This window comes from Hermetia illucens, chromosome 2 (assembly GCF_905115235.1).
Source record: "Hermetia illucens chromosome 2, iHerIll2.2.curated.20191125, whole genome shotgun sequence".
Taxonomy (NCBI): Eukaryota; Metazoa; Arthropoda; class Insecta; order Diptera; family Stratiomyidae; genus Hermetia; species Hermetia illucens.
The window spans coordinates 124,412,460-124,434,815 of NC_051850.1; the positions used below are offsets into that span (position 1 = coordinate 124,412,460).

Here is a 22,356-nt window from a genome sequence, read left to right on the forward strand (position 1 = left end):
ACTTAGTAGCACCAAGAGCGTTTTGCATGGACCGAAAGAAATGGTAATCACTTGGTGCCAGGTCCGGACTATACGGTGGGTGCAATAGGACACCCCATCCGAGCTCCCGTGGCTTCTGGTCAATCGCCTGCTTCAAACGGTCGAGTTGCTGACAGTAGAGGATCGAATTGAAAGTCTGGCCATAGTTGAGCAGCTCAAAGTGGATGACTCCCCATCAATCCCACCAAACACACAGTGATCCACTTTTCGGCACCAGTCATCATCCGCTTCAAAAATGGGTCGAATTCGTTCCGTTTGAGTAGTGCATCGCAGGCGTTGATTCGGTCCAAGAGATTATTTTCCGTCAACTCGCGTGGCACCCAAACATCCAGCTTTTTTTGGAATCCAATCTTCTGCAAATCGTTCCAAACGGTTTTATGGTCCTTACCCAGTTCCTGGCCACGATGATTGGCCTACCTGTACGAGATGTATTTTCGACATCCACTACACCAGAACGAAATCGATCGAACCAACGCTGTGTTGTGCGAATCGTTACAGTATCGGACCCATAAACTTCACAAATTTTTTTGGCCGCTTTCGTTGCATTTTTACCTCTCAGATAGTAAAAATATAAAATATGACGAATTTCTTCCTTGGTCGACTCGTTCTTTAATGCGCTATAACTTGAGACTGAAACGTACGATTATCAAACTGTCAAAGAAACACCTGTAGCCCAGATTGTCGTCTTCAAATCGCCGTAAAGTATGACCCGATGCGATAAGTACAACGCAAGGTATGTTTAAGCGTCGCCATCAATTGACACATTCCCCAGTCTAATATATTATTTGTAATAATAACGCTCTTCAAAAAAGACTGTCTTCAGTGAGGGAAGATCAAAAGGAACTGAGCAGGTTTGAAATATTATCATTCGTTTTCATGGAGACAGAAAAAGAAATGGGAAGGAAAAAAGCCCGGCGTCAAGATAATCATGAATACAATAACCGTGTACAGTTTCGCCCCTCGAAAACAAAGAAACTTTGTAATATTTTCTTTGGAGATCAGCAGTGGCTGTATAGATACCTCTGAAAGTGTATCAAAAATGATATAATGCGCGTAATGTTTGCAATCTTTAGTGAGAAATGTCTAGATTTTTATACAAAGGCCGTTATTTTTTTTAAAACCTTATTATTACCTTTACAAAGTATTGGTTATTGTCCCCTTCAAAGTACTCTTCTCTCCCATTAAAGGATTTCTCCCAGCCGTATTTATATTTCCCAAAGAAATTCTAACCGCTTTGGGGCCATCAACAGCCTGAGGATGGCCTCCTGCAAGCGCTGATTTCAATACAATACAAAATTAGGAATTAACAGCGAAGATAATTTGCCGAAAAGAGAATAAGAATGCAATACAATAACACATTGCGTTCCCAAAATATCGGTATATGCACTAATAAGAAACGCAAACAGCGTCCCTAATTTGATTTGTTTAAGAAAATAAACAAACCAATAGACGTCGTTTCCCTCCACTAGTTACTTTCACGGATACCCCTTATCTGTTTTGTTCTGTTAGATATTGAAAAAACTAAACATAATATAAAAAATCCAACATATGTATAATACAATTATGCTAACGGATATCATTAAATAATGGCATTGGCGTGTAAATCAAAATACTATTTTTTTAGGGCAGGCCTCGAAGAAATATTACGCCAAACAGCTGAATATATAAATTACCATCATCAGCGGCGCAATAACCGGTATCCCGTCTAGCTTTGTTTCAGTAAGGAACTCCATACATCCCGTTTTTTCGCCGATTCTCACTAATTCGATGTTCCTAGTGGCGTCCTGGCCTACGCCGTCGCTCTTTCTTATATAGATCTGCCACGCCTTCTTTTCCTACATAGATATTACCCTTATAGACTTTCTGGTTCGGATCATCTTCACTCAAGCGGATTAAGTGAACCGCCCACTACAAACAATTGAACCGGAGTTTATCAGCAACCAAACCGCCGTGGTGTTGCTCCTAAATTTCCTAAATTTCCTTGTTCCTATGCAATCGTCCATTTTCCTGTAAGGAATCAAAAATTCTTCGGAGAACTCTTCTCTTGAATGCGGCTCAAAGTTGGCATTTTTTCTCGCTAAAAACCCCAAGTCCAAAAAAAAAAAACATGACGACTGACAAGATCATCATAGTCTTGCATCGTAAAAGCTTTATGGTGGGAGGCTTCGAGCGAAACAGTTTTTTAAGGTAAAATAGGCTGTGTGGATTCCCAACAACCGTGCGCATATTTCTTCGTTGTAGTTGTTATTGATTGTCGAGCCGCTTTTGAACGGTACAAAGGCGGAAGACGAAAAATATGTTATCACTTGTGAATTTCGATCCTATATTGGAAAACATAATTATCAACGGTTTCAAAGTTGCATTCTCCTATCTTTATTGTTCTCAGTTGACCAGTGCAGTTTGTAAATCTCGGAGTGTTCTTCCCATTATGTCGATATCCTCCGCATAAGCCAGTAGGTGAGAAGAGGATGGTCCCTCTTTTTGCAACTCTCTTGCATATGTAGCAGGATTCGATTAAATTACCTATGGCTTACCAACGGACAGATAGACAGATAGCCAATCCATTTGAATAATTTTTTTGTATTATACAAAGCTGCAGTCGCCTAAAAATGGGAAAATCACTTTGGATTGATAACCGGGTTGACAACGTGCAAAACGAAATCAGGGAAATCAAAATGACGATGGCGAGGCTGTTGAACGTCAGTTTCAACAGGATGTAATCGTATTCAAACAAGAAGAATTCTATATCTAGCACGTGGAAAAGGTGGAGCTGAGTGCAGTAAAGCTACTGCTTAGTTTGAGTAAATTTTTACCAACCCAGCGACTACTTCATCCTAAATAAAATATATTCTGGCGAGGGGGAATGCATCATCATTTGCTTTCCCATGCATACGAGCAGTATCGAAAATAGGGAACTATCCAACTTTTTAATATGTGCATCTTAATACTTTCATACGGTTGATCGCGTGATGCTTGAGTTGGTTGGGGGGCAATCTCTCTATCTCTTTGCCCGGGATTCGACTCCCGGTCGCCATGAATATTTGTGTTCTACTTTTCAGTTATTTCGCTGCTATAGGTTTCTAACTTGCACAGTATGATGTGTGGTGATAATGAAAATGAAGCATAGTCTTTCTGAAAAAAAATAAGGGGGGAAAATAGCAATAAGGAATAGATTGTGTAAATGCTGTGTATGCGGTACTGAACAGGTGACAAATACTTGGACCTAGCTAATTTTCCAACCCCTCAGAATATTTGATATAGAAATCGTTTAGATAAGTGTTGTCGCAATAACTGTATTCATAGCTACAGCAAACGTTTAGCAAATCAACTCAATGACTTGCGATTAAAACTATCCTAAAATTGCTGATTTTACCGCATTGAATAGAAACATTTGCTAAAAAAATTGGCTTACATCACCTTTTATTTTCTCACCTGCTCAACAGAATTGCGAACCTGAAAATTGACAATAGTATCTCGACAAGATAAACTACCCAAAATATACTAGCGAAAAATAATCCGTTTATAACTGAAGAAACAAAAATTAACATCGAAAAGAAGAAACAGAAAGTAACTATGTTTACCTTGTAGATTGTCAATAAAGGGAAAACACTTCCGCTAATACAAACTATCTTTAAACCATTTACCAGATGTGCTAATTAGCGGAATGTATTGAAACTTTGTTTCTTTTTAACGGAGTTTCCAAGCACATCACTTTCTTTGTGGGTCATAAGCCTGTTCTGAGCCTACTCCAATCCACACACAATATACGGCACAGCTTCTCGAAGATAGAACCTATTCTCTTCACTAAATAAACAAACATAGTAAAGACTACTATTTCCCAGAAACTGCTAATTTGTCAGATTAACATTGTTTATTACTTCTAGTCTGTATTCAATGGAATTATACTTCTCCATTAACTAAACTTTTACGACTTATTTTGGTACTCATTAATCTCATTTTCTTGATCACACTCACATGACCTTTCGAAGAAAGATGCGTGGAAGTGCCCTCTCATATTGTGAATATATCATCACCTAACATAACTTATAAAAGCTTGAAATAATTCGACGATAGGAGGGGTATTGATGTGTGGAGAAGGAGAATGTAACAGGCCTAGATGCCGCGATTTCAAGCAACGCTACATACAATACAACGACAACGAATGCGTCGGTCACGAGAGCAAATAGTAATCCAAGTCATGTGATGATAATTAACACATTATTCATGAAACATTTAAGCTATTTGGGAAGCTACGTTCAACCTGAACTGGTTGGGAGGACAATTATAAAGAAAAAAAAGCATTGACAAGATAATTTGCATATCTTTTCATCGACACGGTTGAATTTGTGTTTAGAAAGTAGCAAAACAATAATTGCAGATTCAGTGCACCTGCTTGACTCACGTCGTAAAACTCAGATGCAAGTAAACTCTGTCTAGTTTAGCTGAAATTTTAGTTTAAAAATAAAAGAATTGTATAACCACACTCACCTCTTATACGGCGGATGGTTCGAACTAAAACCCTTATTCTGAGTTTTTAAAGAAAAAAGTTTATTTAACAGTGCCATTGCAGAAAACCGCACAATTCGCGAGTGATTTTCGAAATTTCCAAGCCCAATTCAATTGGATTTTTCTTATGTTTATTTCGCGAGATCACCACACGTCCACCAAATTTATTTATATCACACTCTTTGCTACTTAAAACATCTCGAATGCTATTTCGGATGATAAACAAAAATTTCAATGGTGATAATAACAACAATAGTAAAGAAGTTTTACACTTTTCATCATTTTCATGTTGTCTTCGATGACCAGACATTCTTCTCTTCATAATCAATTTTTTAGGCAGAAGATCACTCTGGTGTGCTGATTTATTTCAAACATTTTCTGCTGTTGTTTGTACGAATTATCGTTTGTAGTCCTCTAGAAAGAATTTCGCGAATTTTCCAGACAAATAGACACGCTATCACTTGAATCACCAGAAGTCATCTGACTCCAATTTTGGAATTTTCTTTCATTTATAAACGCAAGATGCTCCTGATATTTTCCATATTCCCGAAAACTTCTTAGTGGGGAAACAGGCAAAGTCGCGCGTATACCGTTTATTGGTCAGGCAACATTTCTGACTGGGTTCATCCTCATCGTGCTGAGGCAACGTACTGAACAGAATAGAATCTAAATACGCGATTTTGGTAGAACTCGGATTCGCTATTATGTACTGTTGCGATTTATACATCCACCGTCGCCGACATATGTATGCACATTTATTGAAATTGTGAATTTTATTTTTATACCCGTACGACCAAGTGAACGATCCGCGTCTGATCACTATGAAAATATATGTACATAGTATGGGGCCGAACGCGAATATTAAGATACAACACTTATCAGCACTCACTCAGATGTATCGCTTGGAAGTGTAATATTGGCATGCTTTCAATTAGATACATTTCCCTCCGTAGATGTAGTTGATGTAAACAAATTATTAATACAACGACCATATCATTATTTGTGGATTGTTAGATAAAATGAGAATTAATTGAAGCATGAGAACACCGCTGATTTGTTGTTGTGCTCTTTCCCATATCACCGGGTCAGTTGATTGACTTTGCTCTCTGAGGTAGGCTTGTCCTCGGGTCCAACTTTGTTGTAGTTTCTGACGTCTCATAAGATTCCGATGCACTCAGATGATCGATTTAGATATCATAATGCTGAAAACACAAAGAAAATTTATGATTATATTTATCTATATTCACAAGCTTTTATGATCGGATTAACAGATTAGATTTAACTTGTATATTGCTGAAACTTATGAAATTGGCAAAAAATAGAAGCGAAAACCATATAGGAACTCTTAAACATGTGATTTTTCTGTCTTCTCTAATATGATCGTGCATGTACAATTTTGACCAGTTCAAAAACTGAATTTCTACCATTTACACTTTCGCTAAATTTCTCGATCATAGGCTCCATCCAAGTGGAGTCGAGAAGCTGTCAAATTAACATCTAACGTTTCGAACCATCGCTGTTTTATCCGGTTAGGTAGGCTGTTCCCCATTGACTTTAATGCTCAGACCAATCTTAGGTAGTCAGTTCTCCTTAGCATTGAAGAGGATGTTCTCATTTGGAACGTGATAAACGCGTGTTATACCACTGATATAACACATCATATTCGTCTTCATCTTCACGGAGTGGTGTTCATTATCGTTGATAGACGACCAATATGGGGGCCCATACATTTGAGACGCCCATTGATGCATCGATTGCTAAGGACGGCAATTATGGAGCGGCACTTCATCCAGGTTACATTCGCCATTGACAGGAAGCATTAAACCGGGGCATTTAGGTCGCTCATTTCTCGGCGGGTCGCTGGCCCTGAGAATGAAACTACCTGCTTCATTGGGTTTGGTTATCAAAACTCTCTTTTATTCAAATTCGATCTCAAATCGTACTACATGAGGCGACTGTTCCAGTTTTAGACGTCTTGAACTACGATAAAACCTAAGAGCAGTGGTGCTTTTTCTAAACGTAAAAGACTACCGAAATGAACCACGATTATTAAAAACGACCACCAACACGAACTGTAACTATTAGATAATCTAAAATTCAAACTGAAAGTAGGTAAATACCTTGTTGATCTTGTGGGGATCAACAAGAATTTTCGAAATATTATTTTTCTCCCCTCAAAAACTGTTTTCAGAAAGGGTATTAAAATTAAAAAAAAAAGTTTTTTATCTTCTTTGTTTGTTTATTAATAATAAATACTTTAAAATTTTTTTAAAGCATATCTTCTATTATTTTTCCATGTAATAAGTCAAGGAACTTATGCTCAAGATGTATGACAGCGAATTTTGCTTGCTAGGTCGGATAGCTCCATACACCTAGCACATCACCGGCCCATACTAAAGAGATTTCACTCCAGACACTATCTTTTAATCGACTTGAACTATGATAGCATAGCCAGAGAAAACTGTACATGGTCATGATAGAATTCGGTACCCCGAACAAATTGATAAGACTACCTAGGCAGACCCTGAGCAATGTGCAAAACCAGATAAAAGCAGGATCGCTCTCGAAACGAACAATCGGGTCAAGACAGGGGAATGCATTATCGTGCATCCTTTTTAACTTGACCCTGGAAAAATGGTACGTAATATTGAGATAAATGCGAGAGGCACCATCCTCTTCAAGCCCAGTCAACTACTGGCCTATGCTGATAATATTGACATCATGAGAAGAACAGCCAGAGATGTACAAAATGCCTGCATCCATATCGAGCAGGCGACGATAGTCCCGAATCTTGGGCTGCAAATGAATGAAGACAAGACGCAAACATGGTGCCAACGTCAGCATCAAAAACCAAATAAGTCGGGAGACCAGAAACTGGACACTTTAGGTATGAAAGGTTTTGTGTATTTCTTATATAAAAATATTTGAGTGGATAATTGTGCCACTAGAAGCTAACACGTAATATATGCATACATTATGTGAGGATACCCGCTTTCGCGTGATACTGACATTCAAAGTCTTGGATTTGCACGGAAGCGACAACTTTGACCTATTATAACTTTGTTAGTATTAGCAGGGATTTTTCTGGTAGGATTGTGCTCTATCTTATAGCGTACATTGTTGGAAAGTTTGGTGATTCTAGGATTAAGTTCATGCTAGGGGGGTTTTGCAGCCAATTACTAAAAACTATAGTAAAATACTATTATTAACTTCATTTGAACAGATATCGGTGTGAAGAATATCTCGGAGCCTAGGCAGCATATATTTACAGCCTCCTGATTTTTTTCAGATTTTTAGGTTGGGTAGTTTCTGAGAATGGGTTCGCGAAGGAAATGGTCACTTTCGGCCCCTCGCACTCCCCACCTTTCCAACAGATGACAAAACTAAGACCGGCATCGGAAAGTACTAATCGAGACTTTTCATTTGATACCCAACATGGCTACCTTTGGTGAAAAAAAAATCCCACCTCCCTTTCGCATATATGGAGACCTCCCTTAAGTTCGACCTAGAATGACGTAATTCATTGTATGCGTGAGCGTTCACAGTTCTCACCTTCGCACCAAATTTGGGGTCAATCGCTACAACCGAGAGAAATGCTTGTGACAAACAGACAGACAGACAGCTCTATATGTTTATACGCGGCACCAGTCTGGGTGTCGACGATAAAAATCAGAGAAAATCACAGACAGCTTTAAGCTGCATTTCGGTTAGGCGTCTACCGAACAACATCTTATGAGGCGGCATGCGTGATTGCGGGGATGATCCCGGTGGATATTCTAACCGAACAGCAAACAGGATGGAATCAGACGGAGAATAGCCGGTGGACACACAGGCTTATCCGAGACATAAGTATATGGACTATGCCGAACCACGGTGAGACGAGTTACGATCTGACTCAGCTCTACAAGAATTACCTCTATAGGTTCGGTCTAGATGAATCGCCCGATTGTCCCACGTGTAAAGGTGCCGCTGAAAATGCAGAACACATCTTCTTCGTCTGTCCAAGATTTTAAAGCTCAAGGAGAAAGCTTGAATCAGAGCTAAATACACGTTTAACGGTGGAAATGTACATGGTGCAATCAAATACAGCATGGGACGCGCTAGTTGCAATGGTGAAAACTCAAAACCTTAAGAAACAACAGCATCAAATGGCAGTGGTCAAATGAGAACAATAAAAATAGGAGACTACAACTTTAAGATGTAGATAATTTCTCGACGATGAAAACCACGCACGGTTTTTGGCAACCAACAGAGCCTATTTCAGCTTACAAACACTATTCCGCTCGTAACGTCTCACTATAGTCAAAGCTCTTACTATACAAGAAAATGATCTTGTCGGCCCTCATGCATTTCTCGAAGACACGGTTTCTTAGCAACTGCAATTGCGAACTGTTAGCACCAGACCGAATCCGGTGTCGGTCTGGTGGTGAACAAAATCCGGCTCAATAAGTTACGGTTGGCGGGTTACCTTATCCGTATGGGGGAGGATGAAGCAGCCCGACAAGCCTTTAAGGAAAATATCTATGATAGAAAAAGAAGACGTAGCAGATCCTACCTTAAATAGAGCAATGCGGTAGGCCAGGACGCCAGACAGCTTTTAGGGATATCGAATGGCGCGAAACTGGGAAGTCTGGAGTTTCTTATTAAGGCAGCCCTAGACCGAATATCGGTTGTTGCGCCGTTGATGATTATGATGAGTCAAAAAAAAAAGCTTTTGAAGTTTTTTTACCAGTTTTCAAACAGGCTTTACTTTTCTTTTAAATTAACTTCATTAAATCCTTCATTTAACCTTTTACTATTTTCCCGATAAAACCAGCGTACCATCACTGTATAACTTCTGGGATTTCTGGCCCGCTGTACGAGGTTACGAGGATGGTCTAAAAAGTTCTAACCTCAACGTGAAGATGACAACACTCGCCAATAAAAGCTAGGGAATATGGTTGCACATCTTTTGACAGATAGTCACCAAAGTTTCAGCCATTTTGAACGCGCAATCGTTTGAATGATTCGATGTGAGTGTTTTTGTGAAAATGGAAAAAGTCGAGTATCAAGCTGTCATTAAATATTTGTTTTTGAAAGGCAATAAGCTTACCCAAATCAAAGATGAGTTGGGCGCTATGTACTCTGCACCATCATTTACAACCGTGAAATTTTTGGCAGCTGAATTCAAAAGTGGTCGTTCAAGCTTAGGGCACAATGAACTTCGGGACGTCGAAAAATTGCAACCACTGACGATAACATCGCTAAAGTTCAGGAGAGTCAAAAGAACGTGTGTGATTAGGATGAAGATTTAGGCATGAGAAAATTGTCGCGTTTAGTGCCGCGTTTCATGTTAGACCAAAACCGTGTTCGAATGAACATTTCCAACGCTCTGTTGGCGAAATTTAGGCGCAATGAATCAAAGCTTTAAGGAAGATTAATCACTATAGATGAAACTTGAATATACCATTATACGCCCGGAACAAAAATACAGTCAAAACAGTGGACTATGAAGGGGAAATCGGCTCCAAAAAATGCAAAAACTGTTAGTTCGGCTGGGAAAGTGATGGCGACTATTTTTTGGGATAGTCATGGAGTTCTCTTAGTCGATTATCATCAAACAGGAAGGAGACAAGCTAAAAGCAGAAATTTCGGAAAAACGGCCACATTTGAAGAAAAAAAATTCTGTTTCATCAAGACAATGCACCGTCTCACACTTCTGTGGTTGCCATAGCGAAAATCTACGAATTACGGTTTGAACAACTTAACCCTTATTCACCAGATCTAGCCCCAAGCGACCTTTTTTGTTCCCTAATCTAAAAATTGCGCTCAGTGGACAAAGGTTTTCCTCAAATGAGGAGGCCATCATCTTCGTAAACAATTATTTTGCAGAAAAACACGGCGGGGACTAGGAGTACGGGTTAAAGAGATGGGACATTGGCGATTGACATGTCACTTTACCTGTTCTAACACTGTAATTTCCGAACGGCTCGGCATATCGAAAAATCACTTTGCCCAAATATTCTACACTACATCTAGACATAATTGATCTAAAACAAAACGTTATTAAAATCGGTTTACTGTCTGTCTGTCCGTTACACGCTTTTTCTCGGAGACGGTTATAGTGATTGACACCGAATTTGTTGCAAAGATGGGAACTGTGAACGCTCACGCATACAAATCCTTTTACGTCGAATTTAAGGCGGGTCAATGCAAAAGGAGGGTGTAAATTTTTTTTCAACAAATACAGTCATAACTTTCCGAAGCGGGTCTTAGTTTTGACATTTGTTGGAAAGGTGGAAAGTGCGTAAGTAACGGGCCCATTCTCAGAAACAACCTAATCGAAAAATCTGAAAAAAATCAGGAGTTTGCCACTATATGGTACCTAGGCTCCGAAATACCCCCATACCCATATCCTTTCAAATAAAGTTAATAATAGTATATTACTATAAATTTTAGTAATTTGCTACAAACCCTCCTTAAGTTCATTCTAGCACCACGAAATTGGTGGCTGGTGTAATGTCGGCTATAACGTAGAGCATGCTCCTACCTACGTTATACAAGTGATTGACGACTCAAGATGAAATGTGCTGATCTTTAATTTTTGCGAAAATTTCATCGATTTTAACAATTGACTAACCAGAGCGCGATATGAAAATAATAAAATTCTACCATTGGACCTATTTTGATAAAGTATCACAAAGTTAGCCACAAGCTTGCGAAGCGTTGTCACCTTGGCTTAATTTTGGTTTAATTTCGAAATACAATTACTTCCAGCTGAATAAACAAATTCGGCAACATCTTTCAAATACGTTGTACTGCAAATTTGATAGGGTTTCACCACCAAAAATTACTAAAAATTTTCCTAACTCTAAAGCCATCTATTTCGAAATTCGCCACGAACTTTTTTCAACGTAAACATTTGTAGTATTTTCCTTTAGAACACCTGGTATCCCATTACAAGGCGAATAGACTTTCGATTTTGGAAAGTTCCTCGTACCGTCGGGGGTAAAGCTGTTTACAAATTTAATACATCTCAGATAATCGAAATTTCGTCTCAAACTTCATGATACAGTGTGCTATTCATAGTTTCACCAATGAAGTTATGCCAGCTCAGGTTCTTCGACTGAAATGCAAAACCGTAACTGCCTACTGGTAGATATTTTATGGTCTTTACACGGCGTAGTCTTCATTATAAGGCTCTGATGGCCGCCTGAAGAAGAATCTGCGTGTCTCGATTACCTCTTCAAATCTCTAGACGAAAAAAACGAATAAGTGCGCACGTTTCTCGGTGTCGGTCAATAAAACCCATCTGACCTTATGGCAAGGTCTGTGCTCGAACAATGTACCACCAATGACGAGGCGGTGTAAACAGAAATTCAAAAACCTCCCGCCTTTATCATTACGGTCGTCAAAACTGTGTTTTTCCCATCACGTCCCACTTTGGTATACAGATCCCCCATCACGATCACAATCTCACCTTTAAGAAGGTTCTTGTGAACTACGTGTAATTTGTCGTAGAAGACATCCTTCCCCACTATATCGAAAGCAGGGGTGCATAGCAATATTAATTATGATGCTCCTTTACCTGGACCGAAAGCTTGCAATCAGAGGTCTGTCAGAAACCGACTCCTAGGACAAGAAATCGCACCTTGCGGTATCCATCAGAAACAAACACCGGAATTGCGTTCATTACCACTTGGCTTTCCAGAGTACAAAAGCACATTCCCGAAACGGGGAGAGTACTATCTTACTTCGTTTATGTCCAGAATGTCCAGCTTATATCGTTGGAATTCTCGCCCGAGTTGGAGTTGGAGAAAGCGAGCTTTCTGAGGACCCTCGACACCGTTGTGGAGAAACTTATGCACGTTCTAGAAAACAACCACAGTGCGTTTTTGATAGCCTTCGGCGTGCGATCACTCCCTATCCTTTCCATCCCTTTTAATTGCCTTTTACGACAAGCAGTGGGGAAAATGCATTCTTAAATACCAACTCATGGGTCATTATTCACCAAACGTGTATAAAAAAAGTTAAAGTTTGTAAACCAGTGATAGTAACAGTAAAATTCCGGTCCAGGTTAAGAATCATCATAATTGTACAGTGTTACATAGCAACGAGGATTTCCGATATAGAGGATATTTTCTATGAATAACAACACGCAGTCCACGATAAGCGATCTATGGGAGTTTAAGTGGCATTTCGGAATTAAATAGGCTACAATATTTCAAGATAGACTGAGCGGATGCGCCACAATATCATAGTGTTTCCGCTGAAGAGCCCGTGATTCGTCGTGGACCTTTTTACCATTCTGACTCCGCGTGCGGTCGAGCCATTTTTCTTCTTGTATATGTGAAAATTATCTAAATTTTGGCTCTTCGACAGCTACATGAGCTTCAGTCTTCAAAAGGAGAAAATTTATTTTCTTACAATCGCAGGCACGATCTTGATGACGGTAGAAACAATGATGAAAAGTTTGTCAACTTCTGCAACTTTGATCGTTTTGCCATCAGCGGCCCTGTGTTCAAGCGTAGGGCCTGTCACAGGCCAGCTGGGAGTCAACTGACCGAAAACGAACATTTAATCGCGATCAACAGCAGATTTAGGAGTTGTCTTCTGAATGTACGCAACAACAAAAAGTGCTGACATCAGTCTCGAAAGTGGCCACCATCTGATGGTCGCTTACATTCGTTCGAGCCGGTGGCCTTGGCGATCCCGCTGCGGAACTTTTAGGTGCAGCTCCTGCAGTCTCTACAGAGTTATCACTTCCACTTAATCGTCAGTCCTGGAAATCTGAGACCTTTTTCAATGTATCATCGTTAACATTCCGAAGAAGGGTACCCATTTTGAGTGCTTTATGCTGTCGAAAAGATAATAACCACAATCATGCGGGCACACATCAAGGACTGTCTTCAAAGCTGACTGTCCGCTTCATCTTCATTTCTTTTCTTCTTCATTTTTTTTCTGTTATCAGTAAGTTCTACATGCTAGTTTGCATAGAGGACGTAGACGAACTTAATGATTAAACCCATATTTTGTCACCCCAAAATATGCTGAGCAATTGCATATGAAATGTTTAGCTTATTAAAACTAGCCACCACTCCTAAGCCCGTATGACGACAAGAAGAATTTACTCCGCTTTGTTCACGCTAATTTAGGTATTTGAAATAAATGGGTGTACGCAACGAGGCTAATTATCAACAGATTCACGGCCGTACCACTCATGTGTCCGAATTTGCATTATGTGTACTTGCATACTTTTTGACATTTTTACGAATCGACACAAATAATTTTGTTGTGAAGACAAAATTCCAAATCTTCTTCGGCCAACAAAAGAATAAACGTTCAAATGCTCCAAGACTTCACCAACCAGGCACCGATCATACTCTAAAAATCCAACGAGGACGAAAAGGGTTATTGTTTCATACCAGGGCAGAAATAACTCACCAGATGCTGCCTCACCTTTGCTTTGAGAACAGCGCGACCGAAGCGATTCGGAGATCTTATACGATCCTTTTTAAAATTCACAAAAACCACCATGTGTGCGAATTATATCGAACATAAATCCGTCGACACTTCAGACTAGAGCTAGAAAATATTTGTTTAGGGATTGCCGAATTCTAAGTCCGCATCTACTTGATATGGGACCGGACCAAATGGAAAACAACTTACTTCCATTTTGCGAATCTCGATCTTTTCTTATTGGTGGAAAAATTACCTCTTCAAGTCATGCCACAGTACAGAGAATCTTAAAAGGAAACAATTCCTACTTTGTTGGGTTGTCTGTTTGGGCTGGCTGTTTCTTGGGTACACCAAGCAATTAACTTTAAATTTACAAAATGAACGTTCATCCCAAACCTGGAGTTAGAAATAACCTATTTCTATAGAGAAAGGGTGAAACTATATACTTTTCTTTACGGGAAAGCTATTTCTGCTCACCTAGTAAAATTGAATGTCACTCAGTCTGATACTTATTGCAAGCAGAAATAATATGTGCCCAATTTCATCTATTCATATGATCTGTAAATAACTAAAGCAAATAACACATGGGGAATAAACACATTTTTTTTCGAACAATCCCATGATCAGCTTTCAGAGTGATTAATATTCAAACAAATCTTACTTCAACAACGTATGTAAATTTAGCATTGATTCAATTGTGCCTAATAAATGTTTTTTTTTTCTCCGGATTTAGTTAGTTTAACATTATTTCTATTTATCTGTGCATTTAGTATCGAATTAACGTCATCTTTTTCTATCAAATGCAAATTGGAAAATGTGATTCTGCTGACTTATAATTGTATACAGATTTTATTATCGATTTTTTCTCATAAACTCTTTTTAGTTCGCAAAAATTGCTGGAATGTGTAGTTGTGACAATTTGTCACCTGGAATATGTGCCAATTTCGAGAACAAGCAAAGTATATTGTAAAATAAAAGACTCACATGTCCGAAATAAATAGCCCCTCGTAGACAGTTAGAATTGGTTGAGTAAACTATCTCTAAATTTGGACTTTTAGACTATTTAAATTTAAGGGGAAGATTGTTGACCGAGATCTAGGGTATATGTAGTTGGCCTAATATGAATTGGGTTGGTAACTGCATACTATACCCTTGAAGGAAGATGGGAGATTTCTTATATCCTACATATCGTGTCAGAAATATGAATGGCAAATCCTGCAGCGTCATTTTTTCTGCACTTCCGGATAGAGGGCAAAACTTACAATTCCTCCCTATTTTTTACGTGAATAATGGAAAAAAATTACAGAATGCTTTTCACAACGTAATCAATTATGGAGACGTGATAATTAAACACTTTCGTAACGTTTCTAACATACGCCATAATTACTCCAACAAATATTGACTGAAAAGCACTTTTATGGCTGTCGGAAGGCAAATAGGCAACTAGTCTCGACTAAGCATTCGGCTAATAGCTCTAATCAGCCAATCTACAAAATATAAACACAATACACAATCACGCTGTCATCCATTCTCGTTCTGAAACAATAAACGCTACTCACATGACTAATCTCTGCTAAGTACTCAAGGCGGGCCAAGCATGAGCGCAGATAGCACTTACAATAATAAAGCAAACCAAATGGTTTAGTTAATAATTAATGTTACTAATTAAAGGTGTTAACAACTATATAGATTAAGCAGAGCATATAAAACTCACAGTGTAGGAGGCTTGTAATTGGACGTCTCAGATATACAATGTTAATTTCAGAGGAATTGATGCAATTACAATTTAATTGCAGAATTAATAACATTTAGGCATTTATGGGGTAACTATACTTTTAATTGAATGTTCTGGGTTAGTTTCGGTCTATTTCGACCTTCTTACAATGTATTGTCCGTTTTGCAAGCTGGATTCCATGATATGCACTCCAGTCGCCTCGACTTATTGAGCATATCTGCCAATTCCTTATACTAAATAAAGAATCAAAGCCGATATATTGAGTCAGATCGTATCGCCTTCCCTTCTGGCCTTTTCTCTTTGAATACTCACAGGTCACAAGTACTACACAACTTCTTCCTATATTTAATTAACTATTAGTGGTTGTTTGAGTATATCTGCATGATAAAAGCACTGTATGAAATATGTAGTTTAGTTTAGTTTACTGGGGGGGAGGCGCCACTCCGAGCACTCAGCCCATTGTTAGGCCCATTGTACTATTCCCGTAAATCGCCTATTCAATGGCTTCCCGCCTACGCCATTCGCAGGCTTTAGCGAATCTGAGATCATTCTCCAGAGGCAGAGAGAGAGTGTCCAGATTCTTCATTGAAGAAAACTTACCAAGGTGTCTTCGTCTGAGATGTGCTGCATAAAAAGTGCAGGGCTGTCACCTCCTGCTCCTCACATTGGCTGCACATAGCCGAAACCACCACCCCAATCTTTTCGATATGGTAGTTTAAAGAGCAGGGTCCCGTTAAAAGCCCTACTAGGGTTTTCAAGTCCCACTTCTAAGGGACAACAAACATACCGCTCTGGCAAACCCAGGTTCTTCCACAAGGATTTTCACCTGCCGGAAAGAGTTTAAATTTCCCAACTCCGCTGCGGGAGTCCTTGCAATTTCACCCTTCAGAATAGACTTGACAGTGGGTGGCCGGATGCCAAAGGCTAGTTCTCGCCCCACCATTCTGGATCCAGGCCCTCGGCGAACCAGTCTGTCAGCCTCCTCATTACCAGCGATGTTTGAGTGCCCCGGCACCCACATCAGGAACGTTCCGTTCAGTCGGCCAAATTTCAGCAGCACCTGATGACAACTCCACACCAACTGGCTTGATATGTCGTTGCTGTTTAGTGGTGATAATGCTACATGAGTGTCGGAACAGATTCGAATGGTGCGGCCTCTCCATTTTTTGTCGCAGACATTTTTCTACCTGCCAATGATGGCATATATCTCCGCCTGGTCGTCTTTTTTCCAAGGGGTCGGGCCAGTTCCATAATCGTATTCCCCGAAAACACCCCTGCGCCCAATCCGCCCGCCATGACTGACCCGTCAGTGAATATTATTAATTCTATAATCTGAAAAGACTCATGGCCATTTATCGACCATTCTTCTCTTTTGGTGATTACGACAGTGTATGTCGTTTCAAAGACGAATCTGGAAACCATATGATCGGTCGGCATCAGAACTACCGCATGTTTGTCAAGCAATTTCCAGATGTCTGCATAACCGTATGTTTGCCGTTTTTCCACGCTCCAATGGTACCGAGTCTATATGGGTCATTGGCTGCTTTCCGTTTCACCTCCAAGTGAATGGGCGGTAGATTTAGGATAGCTTCAAGTGCCGCAGTCAGCGTAGTACTCATTGCTCCAATAATATATGAAATAAGTATATATATGTTTGCCATTTAATCCTTCGTGACTATAGCGCGTCAACCCCACCTACACGCAATCGTTGACAGTTTGCTGAAATGCGTTTCAACTCCTGCCAGGACTTGCCGAGACACTCGCACTCCTCTACTGTTCTGCGCTAAGTGCTCTTGGAGTGGTCCATTTGTCAGGCCATCTTGGGAGAGTGGGTTCCATTGCATGGTGTGGACAGCAAAGGAAATATCACGCCTCCTTAATGTATAACCCATCCACTACCTTGAAATAAAAAAAATTGTTTTTTTTTCTTATTCGCTGGTGTTGATATTTTTATTTTTGCAAATACTATATTTTCATTTTGCAAATTCCCGAAATATCGGTATTTGTAAAAATAAAAATATCAACACCAGCGAATAAGAAAAAACAAGTTTTTTATTATTTCAAATAATGAATCGCTGGAAACACCGCATAATTACACTCAGACCATCCACTACCACCTCCGCCTTCCGACCACATCGCGTACGGGTGACAGGCCTGTGCGCCGACCAAGTTCTTCGTTTGCAATATATCAAGCCAGCGTGCTACAATGATACGGCGAGGACAGGTGTTTCCACGAAATCTTGTAGTTTTCGAGTGACATTTTAAATCATTTTCCATGAACTACTAGAAAGAACATTAGTACAGAACAGTTTCAACTTGATGTTGGTGATGAAGATAACTGCATTACCAGATTTAAGACAAGGCAGCGAAAGCGGATCTAGCGCTGTTAATGCGTTTGGCGAGATCCAGTTTCACAGTCCACCGTTGCCAGAAACTATGCTTCCTAGATATAAAAATTGATCGACGGCTTCGATGCTCTGCCCATTAATGCATAGCGAGAGTGCGATGACGCGTCAGTTTGAGAACCTTGATCAATCCAACTCTACTCACCTCTCGTTCCAAATCCAGAACCATTTGATCAAGGTCCATGACCTGATGAGAGAGTGGAAACCAGCTTGCTTTCAGTCGCTCTCGAGATGTTGTTTGATGCGGTCCAGGATTATTTTAGTTATTACCTTCACGACGACAAAGAGGACGCAGATACCCCTCCAATTGTTACACTCAAAGCGGGTGCCCTTCTTTGGACTCACACGTCGTTGACTTCAGAATGAAACGGTCCATAACAATATTTTGAGACCGCATATACGATGCACATAATGGAATGTCACTTCGCCCAAGGAGCTCAGTATAAGACGACTAAAGAAATCAACATATGAGGGATCCTAAATTCACATCCACTTGATATTGGATCGGACCAAAAGGAGAGCAGCTTACCCTCACGTTTTTCGGTCACGGAGCATTTAAAAATAGGGACTAACACTATCCTAGCTTAGGCTCAAACTATTGCCGGTTTCACTTGGATATAATTCACACCCTTGGCGTGTTTTTGCGAATGTATAAAGGAGTGTTTTCCATCTGTTGACACTTACGGTTACGCTGCCTCCAGGGCAGAGGTGAGGCAGCGTCTGATGAGTTGCCTCTGCCCTATAATTCTATACCATATTACAATTGCAAGGTGTATAACACTGCAACGTTCTAACTTTGTGCAGATTGTGTGTCAAGCATTTTAATTCAAAAAGTCCCAAATGAAATTCGCATCATTATACAGGTGCACAGCTCCCTGTTACAACGATCCTAAATGGTGTTAGTGAAATATTACGTGACATCATCTTACGCTAAATGATATTTCATTATGAGCATCGTAAATAAGACATAACAGAACCTGTTATGCCATTTTCAGAGATGTGTCGTCTTCTTGACTACATGGAGTAAAGATTCTTTCAAGACAACGCAAAAGTCCTGCTTTTCGGCGCAAAGCTTTGGCGAATTGATTTATTCTACCAAAATCTTAGATTCAGAATTTATGGCGCAATCATACAAATCTGTTGAAAAGCTGTACGGCTGAATATCAGATATCTAATATCTTATCTTTTCTCACCTTTTGAAAGCTACTGCAATATATCGCGAGCATTTTATTTATTGGGCTAAATTTTTTGTTAGTTCATTTTTTATACGTTATTTTTAAAACGAATTTTTTGAATTGATAAAAAACTTCAAGTTTATTTTGTCATATCTATTTTTGTGATTCTTAAATTACCTCTTTATATCACCCATTTCTTACTAATTACAATTTGAAAATTTTTTTTTTAAGTCAGATATCTAAATTATGGTAAGCTTGAAATTGGCATGCCTATTATCATTGCTGGAGGTAATAATTTAAAGCAAATGAGGTAACATGAAAAATATGTGAAATGAAAACAGGAAATGTCGCCCCCCGGATATCACAGCAAAAAAATAATTTTGGTTTGGTTCGGTTCCCATTTGGAAATTTGATTCGATATCTAGGTATGAAAAAATATTAAAACACCAAGGTAGGAAACGGTTAATGAAGCGGTGAACTTTATAAGATCATAAAATTAGTTTTGCTTACGAATGCATTAATATCTGTAAGCTTGGATTTGGTTTAACCAGGAGATACAAAAGCGAACCCTTTTAGAAAGCCCTTAATCAAAGAACAAGCGATGGTGTTCCACAAATCACTAATATCTGTGGAACCATTTTTAGCTATTGATAGTAACTTTTTGAAATAACAAAAAACTTGTTGGTTCTTTTTCGCTGGTGTAAATATTTATTCTGCAAATACCGATATTTCGGGAACCGCTTGTTCCCTTCATCAGTGCTAACAAGTCTCAGAATAAATATCTATACCAGCGAAAAAGAAACAACAAGTTTTTTATTATTTTAAATAATTAATCGTTGGAAACACCGCATAATTACACTCTGATAGTAACTGGAAAAGTAAAGGAAGCCACAGAAACCACAAAATTACCGCCTCTAGTAACACTCGGTCTACGAAGCGCCTGACTGCCCAAATTCAATTTAGAAAATTATTATCAGAGCAGCTCTACAACATTACAGGACGTTACAGATGATATGGACCACCAAGAAATTTTGGAATTCGCTCTTGGAATAGCTCGGAAATCACCAGTCCCTGCGACCACTGTTAATTCGGATTCTGTTGAAAAGACTTCCAAAGTAGCCATTTTACAGCTGTTGATGCTTTTAAAACAGCGCTCAAGTATGCAAGCAAAAAGATTCAGAGATTCAGCTAAAGCAGAATACCGACGATGCTCATTTTAACCCTGGAGGCCCCACATCAACGACTTATGTTCGCCCTCTCACACCATTGTTTGAAACAATTTCTCTTGTTGCACTGTATGGCCTCTTTCAGGTTGCCTCCCAAGTGTTCATGCATTGCCTTCTGACTTTCTGAAAGACTTTTCTTCCGCACGCCCAGAAACTGCGACCTATCTTTTCAGTAAGTGACACTTCCGTAATTACGATAGGCTTTGCTAACTATGGTCACATAAATATTTTCCTGACGAATGAGCTTTAAGAGTAAATCCTGCGACGCTTGGAAGTGACTCAGATTTGTTTTGAGATATGTACATCCACTTGGCGTTAAGAGCGTCCCTATAGTTAAGAACCTCCATGTTTCTCGCATTATATCCCGTCTGTTTACTCACCGTGTAGTATAGGACACTCATTAAAATCTTAAACTGTATTTTAATTTCATTATCATCACACTTAATGCTCTGCAAGTGATAAGTCCACAGCAGCGGGGAACAGAAATCCATGAAAAAAACGGGATGCAAAGCCGGGGTGAAGACTATCGATCTCATGCACTGCATCCATCATTCCCTGCATTATTCGACAATTCCACACACGAACGTCTTGTGACCAAAGCCGCTGCCTCTTGCAACCAGTTATCGAATTCCCTTTCCACGGCTTCACGAACTTCATTCCCCATAATAATACCGTTTACACAGGGGACATTGCTGATAACCTCCTGCTTGCTAACCAGGCTAGGCGGTCTCTAGTTAACCTAAAATTTGCCTATGTTTATATTTTTGGACTTCTTAAGTTCCTAGAGTCAGATGGGTGATATTTTCTCTGTTTTCGAAACTTTTAAGTTGAGCTATAAGCTTTAGGGATTAATGGCAAACATTCACTGAAATTTTTGGTCTTTTTATTATTGCAGGCAATGTTACCTTTAATGTCGTAACCTATGAATATTGCAACACTCCTTTGAAATGTTACTTGATCGACACTCGTGATTTCTACTAATTGCTTTATGCTGCACGTTTTATGAATCATTCGTGCATCACATTTGACCGATAAATATTAGCATTTTTCTATTTATGTAGTCACACTAAAATGACTAATACAACACTCTTTTGTGCATGACGTGTAAACAATTTCACCACTTCATGCTCAGCAAACCAAGTCGCAACCATGTCAACAACATCGTAAAATCCAGTTGTGATGCAGAGCCGAAAAAAACGAACAGAGGACCTGTATAATCACTGCGGGGAGGTTAGCGTAATGCTCGGGGGCTTCCAGGTAGTCATGAATGTCAAAAAGATTTCATTGTTTCTCAACGGTACAACTACTAACGACTGGACACCTGTTGTCTCTACAATAGTGCTACCATTTATTTGAAATTCTACAAACTGCAACTTTTTCTAGTGAGTAAGAAAATTGGCAACATTTGAAAAGTTAGATACGTGCGTGCAAAGATTATGGCTAGTAGAATAAACGCATGAAGGACCATTCCGAAAGCTTGCTCACCAAGTACCCCCAATGGAAATGCCGGACGCCATGAGTGATAAATTTAAGAAGAGAAATGCTTATGCCTGCCGTACACGCTCCGATCGGCCTGTCGGTTATGCCTGACCAGTCTGCAGTTAACCGGCGGCCGGAAGGTGTATGGGGCTCGGCTGGCCTACTAGTTTTGAATGTAGAGGCGGCCGGTGATCGATTGAAAAACGATTCGTTCATCCAGCTGGCCTGAAAGGAGAACACGCAAACGCCTTTTACGGTCACAGTTAAACTGATAGTACCATCCGCCTTGCCGGAACGTATATGGCATTTTCGGGTCAAGGGGCGTCAGCATACCAAAAGAGTCAACATGAGAG

The 22,356-nt window shown here is 39.6% G+C and overlaps 1 protein-coding gene across 1 annotated transcript in view; it reads right to left on the reverse strand.

The window, feature by feature from the left end:
- The window catches only part of LOC119647805 (folliculin-interacting protein 2), a 78,378-nt gene that overhangs the window by 51,320 nt on the left and 4,702 nt on the right, over nucleotides 1-22,356 (reverse strand). The window contains exon 2 of the mRNA XM_038049021.1: nucleotides 4,528-5,747. Coding sequence (XP_037904949.1) covers nucleotides 4,528-4,604 — 77 coding nt within the window. The 5' untranslated portion in view covers nucleotides 4,605-5,747. The remainder of the gene's footprint in view (nucleotides 1-4,527; nucleotides 5,748-22,356) is intronic.